The following is a 10,604-nucleotide window of genomic DNA, read 5'->3' as shown; positions in this document are numbered from 1 at the left end:
CAGCGATGAGGAACACCAGCAGCGATGAGGGGAACACCAGCAGCGATGAGGGCCCGGAAACACCAGCAGCGATGAGGGCCCCGGAAACACCAGCAGCGATGAGGGAAACACCAGCAGCGATGAGGGCCCCGGAAACACCAGCAGCAGCGATGAAGTGTGCGACGAGTGTGGGTTTCTTATCTTCCGACGATCAGAAGATTTAGATGAAATGCACCAAAATATTAGAGACAACATGTACAGACAATGCTTCGCTTGTGGCGAAAGGAACGCACTATATATGTGATTGAATTGGGGATGACTCGGAAGACCTGAGAATATTTTCTACGCCTTTAGAAATGTTTATGAAAACATCAACTTTTTTGGTATCTAAATCACGACATTCAATCATTAAGCATTTAATTGTGGAGTAAAAGAAACCAAGAGTTTTATTATATATATATAATCATCTACATCATAGAGAACCAGTAGAGAATGTGTGCGTTATATCTCAGATAATAGATAAGCAAGACTGCGTGTGCGCCTTGGTAAGTTAATAAGAGTCAAAACGCTGGAAAGATTGTATTATTTTACTCCTAGTAATAGTACCTTTCTCTGTATTCTACAATTACTTAGTGGTATCAACTTGCCGAAAATTGGATTTGGTTATTTTCGGAAATACCATTCAAATTTGTCTGGACCTTACGGAAAATTTTACATTTCATTTACATGACATTTCAATCTGTACACGTGCCTTATTTAAGTACTGTTTACACCGATGCCACTTGAACAAATAAAGCTTTCCTCAAACTTACTGAACTACTCCGTATATTTTATTCAAGGGTTGTGTGAATTGATCATGCTGAGGTACATGTCTCTAACATGTTAACAACATATACTAGTAGCTCTTATTAGTAGACTATCGTGGCAGACAGAGAACACTTCGGAAATAGCCAAACAATACCATGCTCATTAATAATGTCCGTGAGAACGGACTATTCTACACATACATGCGTTCGTCTGTTTCTAATTTCTATCATTGCATGGCCATCTGATACAGTAGTGAGAGTCTAAAATGATATGTGTAGAAAAGCTTTCAAAAAGTTTAAACAAAATGTGAAACCTAACTTGAGAGACGATAGCGATGATTTAGGTGTTGTTGCAAAACCCGACTTTATCATCTTAGGCCACAACCACATTAATTTTCGCCTGATTTTGCCTGAAAAAAAAGGACATTTTGTTGCCCTCAAGTTCACCGGTGGTCAACATGCCGAAAATCGGCAAATACGTAGTTGATATCTTTCGGTTCAGAGACCACTGGGATCCAGCAAACTTGAGGCACAATTGTGTTCCTACAAGACAGATAATACGACTAGTTGGTTGTAACATCATACATGTATTTTGTCGCCTCAATTCTTGCTTAACAAGGTTTATGATCTCAAAATTTAAAAATTCGGAATCTTTTTTTTTTTGCCTTGTCTTGTTCTTGCCTTATCGCATTGAAGTTAAAACCCATATTGATAGAATATAGATAAGGTAGCTGAAAATTCTATTCAATAAGTGTTTTAACTTAGGTGTATTGCCAAAGTAATGGACTGTCGGTATCCTACACATACTATTCAAATCTGGTTTGAAGGACAAAGTGAACAATAACAGAAGTAAGACTTAACTTTTCGGTAAAATTTTGCAGTCAATTCTAAAGAAACGGATGCAAGAAGAAGAAAAGTACAGTCAATCGATCTCAAAGGGTTTTAGGGAAAACCGTAAGGGGTAATGGATAATCTTCTTGTATAAATGATTTAACACAAACGTACCTTACAGCACCAAGAGGACGTTTGTATGTCACATTCCTCGACTTTTCTAAAGTATTCGATAGTATTCATGAGCGCACCTGTGGTTAAAGTTGGCACGGGTCGGAATATTTTAAGTAAGAAAATATCAGACACAATTCTAGCATTATACGAAGATGTTACATTATGTACTTTTATTGCACTGGGCAAAATGTTGTCCCATTGTCTGAGAGCAAAGTTTCCCTGCCGCAAAGTTGATACTATTCGCAGGTATTATCATTATGGCCATGCGCAGCGTTCGTCCCCACCAAATGGTTCTACTGCAAGTGGGCCATTACCGCACGCCGGGGACTCGCACATACACAGACAGACCCAAAACAATACATCCATTTTTTCATGGAGGTAAAAAGTCTCAGAGTTTCATATAACTGAACCTGAACGTTCAGCGCAAACTGGCGGTGGTCCGTCGCGAAGCGGCGATTACAAATTGATACAAGTCCAGTCAAGTTTTATTGCACAACAATTGCATTTGATACAATGTATGGCAAGTAAAACTTAATAACTATAAGCTATTTCTACTAGTGGACTAATCTAATTTCAATGCATGTATATATGTTTTAATAATGGAATGTTACATTTCACAATGCAGTGACAAGGTTTCTCTTTTTGTATAGCATTATGTAAATATTGGCCTAAATCATACAGAGTCGGGGCATGATAACAATATGTTGAAAATTTCTCTACTTGTCCCAGGTAGTGTTATTCTATTTTCACATGATATCATTAGTTTTCCTTTCTTCGTTATAGTATCGGATGGAAACTGCAGCATTATAATGATAGTGTGTAAACTGAGCCATGACGGCTCGACATACATATAATTCCGATGTAAGCCACACAATTAAGTGACAATAACTCTCCCTCTCTATTCTCTCTATACGACCATCCAACTTCAGAATATCATCGCATACGTCCTAACAAGCCCACTCTACAAGCCGTCACAACTGCGTCGTAACAATACTAAGGCACTATCGGCTGACAAGAAACATTTCTCAGCCAAGTGCACGTGGGGACAAACTGACAGGAAACAAAACATTACTGATAGCTGAACCGAACGAAATATCAGTGTTCACCCCCGCGATCCCTTCTGCATTCGTCAAACACGGCTATCATGGTATCGAAAGACGAATGGTAAAAACACCACCTAGCGATTCAAGTATATAAAGCATTAGTGCCTTCCGTCAAAAGGCAAACTACCAAAAGGTTATTTGCTAGCGCCAAGGTGCTAATAGCACCCCGCGCAGCGGGGGAGCCGCAGAAACTGCGGCTTTCCATCATACGCTTCTGAATTGGCCCAGTTCGTAATGATCCGTGGCAGACAGGTCTTCTGGGTCTTCTCAAAGTTTTCCAGGAATGTGGGCATAGATATGGGTCAGAGAAATGCCTGTGGACATTCCATTCCTGCGGACAACATGCCTGTACCGTTCCTAGAATTCTTGCAAACTGCACACAATACTGTACCATTAGGCTCCTCCCTGAGACGTCGCCAAAAACATGACAAAACTTTTTTTTCACAGAATACACCACTGCACATCGCCGTACACCATAGGTACCAATCGAAAAAGTTCGCGCAGGCGCTCTTGGGGATGAACTCTGACCTACTTGGCGTCAAGAACGATGCGGGACAGACTGTGGAAAACGTCGCCGCTGACGACATGAAGTTTACACTGATGGGAGCGGCAAAACGCGTCGGTAAGTGTTTGATCATTCCCGTGGGCATAACGTCCGAACGGCTTAACGGCTTTCCTACACACATATTTCGTTCCATTTCGCTCCATTTCGCTCCATTTCGTTCCATTTTGCTCCAATTCGGTCTATTTCGCACATTCTGTACACCGATATTGGGACATATTTCAACCTAGAGAAGTAACATTTGCAAGTGCATAATTTTTACCTTCGGACATTGTCTGCTCTGTTAATTTTTACTCAAACACATTCACACATACATGTACTACTAGTATATGGTTCTAAATGTTCTGAAAGATGTGACAACGCTTCTTTAACAGGGAGTTTGAAGAGCGATAGTCACTTCGAGGAGGACTCCCTGGGCTACTGGGTGTACGCCAAAACAGTTGCCGACATCCTGACGGACGAGTCCACTACCATGCCCATCACTGTGGGCATCTACGCGCGCTGGGGGGCAGGCAAATCCTTCATCCTCAACCAGGTCAAACGTGAGTTTAAGTATACTTCATTATTAGGCCACAGCAAGTAAATTTTATGGATGACATCCTCCGCAGACTCCAAATCTAATGCGAGCGGGCGAAAACAAAACAAGGCGGGCCGAAAAAAACAAGGCTCCTACAATTCAAAATTTTGACTCAATCACTGTACAAATGGTTTTGATTCAGTGGGAACATCACATATGCACAGTCAGCATCATATGTCACTGCATCAAAGTAAGAAACAAAACATTAAATCTGAGCCTTTTCTTGTCTCCTATCTTTATAGTTATCTGACACCCACCTTCCGGCATGGCAACAAACATCTTTGCCCATTTTCGGCTTGTTTTTTTTTTTTTTAAAATCAGGCGAAAATTAATGCGGGTGCTGATGTCATCCATAAAAATTACTTGCTGTGGCCTTATTATGTTTACCGAAGGAAAACATATTGTTTTTGCTCAGTTTATTCTTCTTCTTCTTCTTCTCCAAATAGTGACCTCTCTGACCTGACCAATGACATGATTTGTTGACGTCTGTCACCATGGTGACTGGTGTTGGGTTACATAATGTTGCAATTTCATGGTCTGCACTGCTCCTACTAGTAGTACATGTATGTGAATGTGTGTTGAGTAAGAATAAACAGAGCAGACCATGTCCGAAGGTTATCATTATGCATTTGCTTTGCAAATGTTACTTCTCTGGTTTTTGCTCTGTTTCCTCTTCTTCTCTAAACCAATAAGGTCAATGACAATAACCTGATCCAATTGATTCATATGCAATATATGACTGTGGCCGCTATGCATCAGAACATAATGCCCGCGGATGATTGATTGAATATTTCATTGCGATAAATCATGAACCAAGAGCACTAATTTCGGTACCATTTACCTTTTTTTCAGATGAGATTGATGAAAACATCGCAAAGGCAACAAAACTAAGAGAAATGGAGCGTTATAACTCTAAGATTACAACAAAAAGGAAGCGCTCGATTCCCGTCCCACCGCTGCCGTTCTCGACGTGTGTGAGCGTGTTGGCGTTCCTGTTCTTCGCGGCAACCGTGGTAGGTGGCGTCCTGTCCTACCTGTACTACCGCGCCATCTACAAGATCATACTGATCGTCGGTATAATCTCCACCCACTGCACCCTTGTGATTGTTGCGTACCTGAAGAGGAAGGATCTGAAGCGGATCTTACTGAAGCTGTTTCCTGGATTGCGCTGGACAAGCAGGCACCTTCAGCTGGTCGGGATCTGGCTGGATCTGCTAGATCCGCCGAATCTTGAAACGAATCTTCCAAATCCCGGTCACGTCAAGATCATCCACGTGCAGTTCAACGCCTGGGAGTACTCGGGCTGCTCGGCGCTCTGGGCAGGGATCGTCACCAAGCTGTGTGACGAAGTGGAGGGAGAAATCGGCCCGTGGACAACCCGGCTGTACCGCGCTATCCACGACAAGTTCACGTCGTCTGAGAGACCGCCGGTGACGGGGAGGCTGTGGTTCAAGTATGACATTGTTTAATACCCATCTTTTTATGTTTACCGAAGTAAAACATATTGTTTTTGCTCAGTTTATTCCTCTTCTTCTTCTTCTCCCAATAGTAACCTCTGACCTGACCAATGACATGATTTGTTGACGTCTGTCACCATGGTGACTGGTGTTGGGTTACATAATGTTGCAATTTCATGGTCTGCACTGCTCCTGTCACCATGTACTAGTAGTACATGTATGTGAATGTGTGTTGAGTAAGAATTAACAGAGCAGTCCATGTCCGAAGGTAAACATTATGCATTTGCTTTGCAAATGTTACTTCTCTAGTATTTACTTTGCTATTATTGGATCTTGAATAACACTCAGTAGAATTTTAAATGTGTTTAGAGTTGCAACGTTTGTTCCAAGACAAGAGAATTGCTCTCACTTCAGAGAAGCCACGTGACAGGTCTCACTGGGTCACTCTACTGAGGAAGACCAAAGTGACGGGTCGAATTCAAGCTCTAAATGAGAACAATTGTCTTGTGTTGGAACAAAAGTTGTAGCTCTAAACATGTAACTACTAACACAGATGAAATTTTATGATGTTTTCTGAATGTTATGTTACATATGCAAAGTTGTTCAATTTGACCACCAAAGTTTTTTGTTTTGTTTTTTTGCCTACGTGTTCTGTCATTAGGTTGTTGGTGACAGTGATTCTGGGGACGGTACTGATTGTGTTGGCGGTGGTGTTTGGCTTCAGTGGAGACAATCCCATTGCGGTAAGCATTGAGATGGCGCACGTGTAGTGTAAACAGCACATTGAGTAAGACAACTCAAGTACCTGCTATCCATTGTCATATCTGCAATGACCTATGAAAACTGGGAAATCTCTGTCAGGCATGTAATATACGTAAATTTCCAAGTACTTTTAAGCATCTGACGTGGTAACGATATGATTTAAGAATAAGAATGAGATAAGGTTTAAGAACAGTCCTGTACCATCGATGTTGCGGATCCTGAACGCTTGAAAATGAATTAGACGCAATAACTGATATTAGAAGCAATTGACACTAATGTATTATTTTAAAACGTTGTAAATATTTTTTTTTAATGTGTCCTGCACAATATGTACTGTGTGTATGTACAGAAGGCGCAATTCAGCCTGATTGGCTGCAATGTCTTTTATTAATAAACCATGTTGATTGATTGATTGATTGATTGATTGATTGATTGATTGATTGATTATTTTTCTCTGCAGATAGCGACAAGTATAGTTGAGGTCTTGGCCGCCGTCGCACTGGGAGCTGGGATGTTGTCAAACGCCACGAAGATCTGGTCCTTCCTCAGGAAGATGGCGGTCTCTCAGACAGCTCGGCTGGTGGCTCGGACCACGAAACCCAACTTTGACCAGGAGCTGGGATTCATGGCGAAGGTAAGTCCCGCCTGTCTCTCTGCTGATCATAGTCAAACTGTGTCAAACATTTCAAAACTCGAGCGCCATTTTGGAATCTGTTTCAATTCCCGCGAGAGTACAGCCTAACGGGAACCCGCGAGATTTCGCTGTGGACAAGGTAGCAGCACACAGTATTAATGGGCGATGACGCGGGTATAGAAGGTAGTACAGCGAATATTCTTGAAGACTGGGTAGAAAGCCTGATAAGAGCGTCAGCCAAATGTAAATTGTGCTGTGTGGTGTAGGAATGTATCGGGTTTGAGACTGTATGATTTGAATTGTGAAGGTTTTGCAGTTCGTTTATAAATGCGCCGTATGACGCAACTGGCTTTCCGGGTGAGTTGGCTGCAGTTCAGGTCACGTCCGTAGAGGATGATTTCAAAGTGTACGTTACGAGCAAATACGCCGACAGGATTTTTTAGTTTCTAGATATTTTGTAGTTTGTACCTTCTTCTCAAACATATTCGATTTTCGTATTTGTGAAGTGCACCCTACTATAATTTTTACCGCGTCGAAGCGAGTCATCTTGGGCTCCTTAACTATAGAAATCCCCATAGGGCGAAAACTGTGTTCTGCTACCACAAGTGGGTAGAGCATAGTATATTACAGTATCTCGATCTGTCTTGTAAGGAGAAAATCTAACCAACAGCTGCAGTTTAAAGATTCTGTATATGTCTTGATAAGATTCTTTTCTTACTCTCACACAGGTGAAGACGGAAGTGAACGTGATAACGTACCTGTTGCGGTACTTTGAATCAGCCCGTCGGAAGCAGTATCGGGTTATTGTTGTAGTGGATGATTTGGACAGATGTCCCAAAGACAAGGTCATCAAAGTGATCGAGGTAAATCTTCCTCATCATGTTATTAAAAATACTCGCCATTTCTGACAGTAAAACTACCATCTATTTCAACATTATTGTATTGACTACCCTACATGTAAATGTGGTTATCAAAGTGAAACAACCGAACACTACTTTCTACATTGTAAACTTTATTCCAGTCAAAGAAGTACTCTGTTATCATAGTAGAGCTACAGCATCTCAATGACAGTTCCTTATGTTCCCTACTACTTCGAAGGTCCACATCACTCTCACACCTACAAAACTGTGATGTTTTTGATATAGTCCATAACTTCATTTACCGTACGGGTAGATTCTTTTAATTGATAAACCACCAACTTGTCTTGTTTGTATTTATCTTGGTTTTATCCACTTTGTAATTATGCATGTATCTTGTCTATGTGTTTTATACTCGTTGTATGTTTTTGAGTAGAAGGTGTCATATAAGCAAATTTTGTTTTTTTGCCTCATACTCAATAAATATGTGTGAATAAATAAATAAATAAAATACTTGCCTCCTCACCTGTAACAATGGTATCGTAATGCTTGCGATTCAGTCTGACATATACACTCTCAGTAACTACTGGCAGTACTATGTTGATCTGGTGTTCAAACGGTAATGAATTTATTGTTTTTTTATCACTATACCTCATCCCACTGTTTTTACCCATTTATCTACAGTATGTATACATGTCTCTCTGTTTTTAATGTTATGCAAGAATATGGACCTTTGGTGCCTAAAGTAAAAATAAAAAGTACGACATTGCTCATTACACTTTAGGTAAGTTAGATATGATTTTCCTTATAAGACCACAGCAAGTATTTTTTGGATGACATCGGCGTGCATTAATTAATATTCGTCTGATTTTGGAGAAAAAAAATTTGCCCTCTTTTCAACATGCCGAAAATGGGCAAAGATGTCTGTTGCCATGCCGGAACGTGGATGACATATAAATATGAAGAGAGGAGACAACACACATAGGCTCTGATTTATTGTTTTGACGTTTACTTTGATGCAGTGATGTATTTTATTCCTTTTATGTGTTCCCACTGAATCAAAGCCATTTGTGCAAAACTTTTATTTGTCAAAGTTGTTTCAGTGACAAGTGAATGTTGCAATAAGTCGGTAGTAAACTTATACAATATATGTATCATTTCCTGTTTAACAAGGTTTATGATGTCAATATTTGAAATGTAGGAATCTTTTTTTTTTTTGCCCGCCTTGTTTTTTTTCGCCCTATCGCATTAGATTTGGAGTCTGCGGATGATGTCATCCATATAATTTACATGCTTTGGCCTAATGTGTACAAACAATTTCCTGCAGGCGGTGGGCATCCTTCTGTCCGACCCAAACTCCCACTTCATCTCCCTCCTGGCCGTGGACCCCAGGATTGTCGTCAAGAGCATCGAGGAGAGTTTTGGGGAGGTGATGAAGAACTCCAACATTAACGGGTACGCGTAAGATTCTACATTGAACTATCATGAAAGTTCATCTGTGTTGGTAGTTACATGTTTAAAGTTAAAACTTTTGGTCCAACACAAAAATTCTCTCACCTAGAGCTTTCGACCAGTCACTCTGGTCTTCCTCAGTAGACTGGCCCAGTAAAGCTTGTCACGTGGCGTCTTTGAAGTGTGACGTCAACACTGGGTCAAAGGTATCTGGTAGACGATGTCGGCTCCCGTCGCGGTTCAATGAAGGGTGATGGGCCCGAATGTATATTGCTTCCTTCACCCCTCTCAAGAAATAGTGTACTGAGGAAGACCAGAGTGACTGGTCGGTCAAAAGCTCTAGTTGAGAGAATTTTTTGTGTTGGACCAAAATTTTTAACTTTAAACATTCTACATTGAATTTGTCAGTTTCGACACACAGCGTAGTCACACGCTGGCGCCATCGTTTCTAATATAAGGCTTTGAGCGCAACAAGTAACATGCAAGGAAAAACAAAACAGAGGAACATATTCGTCCTTGCAGAAAGAAGATACATGTACCTGTATCAAAACTGTTCTTGGCTTTTTCTTTTTTTCGGAAGCATCGGTGATAGTACATACGGACTGTCTAACAGCTCCTAGACAGCACTTAACTTTCGGAAATAGATTTAATAGATAGATATCTGATCTCCACTGCAGGGGCTTACATATAATAACATGCGTTCCTCCTACCCTTCCCAGTCATGTTTTACGCCTCACCTTGTACTTGTTACCTCCGGGGGAGGAGACATCCTTCCGCGGAAGGGTTTTGTGAGAGATTTAGATTTTCATGTTCGAAGCTGTTTCTCGCGTTTGGGTGGACGGATGCTTTTGAGACTCGGTATATGTTTTCCTATTGGGCTGCAGATGATGCACGTTCTTTTGTTTTTATTGTATATGTGTTTTCGGGCGTGAAAATGGTGCCTCTTGGTGGCCCCAAAACACCCCTTTGAGCGTGAAGGTGGTCACGATCGTTGACCTTTGGCGTGTTTAAGCTATTCTCGGTCTGGTCCACGTATATGACCCCTCACACAGAGGGGTGTCCGGTCTCGATAAATTCTTTGTTTAAAACCCTATAAAAAATATACAATAAAAGGCCCGGAGGTATAAAATCTCAGATTTTACTTGTGTTGAACCTAGGTATGAGTACCTGAAGAAGATGGTTCAGCTGCCCATCTGTCTGCCGGATCCTGGCGCACAGGAGAGAAAACGTTTCCTCTGGGACACGGCAAAGATGTCCGCCACCGAGCGGAAGGTCCTGGTAGTGCAGAAGCAGGAGGCTGGACAAGCAAAGGCGAAGCAGGAAGCCAAAGTAAGCAATATGCATCCTATTGCGAAACTGATAATAATTTTGGAGCGAGCTATAAGCAGTACATTTTAAAACTATATCCGT

General features: G+C 41.2%; 1 protein-coding gene across 1 annotated transcript in view; it reads left to right on the top strand.

Moving 5' to 3' along the window:
- Positions 1-10,604, top strand: part of LOC109487590 (kinase D-interacting substrate of 220 kDa-like) — a 68,519-nt gene that overhangs the window by 54,769 nt on the left and 3,146 nt on the right. The window contains exons 8-15 of the mRNA XM_019791596.1: positions 3,341-3,515; positions 3,830-3,997; positions 4,885-5,485; positions 6,151-6,232; positions 6,712-6,885; positions 7,614-7,748; positions 9,070-9,197; positions 10,352-10,523. Of these exons, the coding sequence (XP_019647155.1) occupies positions 3,341-3,515; positions 3,830-3,997; positions 4,885-5,485; positions 6,151-6,232; positions 6,712-6,885; positions 7,614-7,748; positions 9,070-9,197; positions 10,352-10,523 (1,635 nt within the window). The remainder of the gene's footprint in view (positions 1-3,340; positions 3,516-3,829; positions 3,998-4,884; positions 5,486-6,150; positions 6,233-6,711; positions 6,886-7,613; positions 7,749-9,069; positions 9,198-10,351; positions 10,524-10,604) is intronic.

Source organism: Branchiostoma belcheri, unplaced genomic scaffold (genome assembly GCF_001625305.1).
Source record: "Branchiostoma belcheri isolate BF01 breed outbred unplaced genomic scaffold, Haploidv18h27 scaffold9, whole genome shotgun sequence".
NCBI lineage: Eukaryota > Metazoa > Chordata > Leptocardii > Amphioxiformes > Branchiostomatidae > Branchiostoma > Branchiostoma belcheri.
Note: the sequence above shows the minus strand (reverse complement) of the source record. Positions and strands in the feature narration are given on the sequence as shown.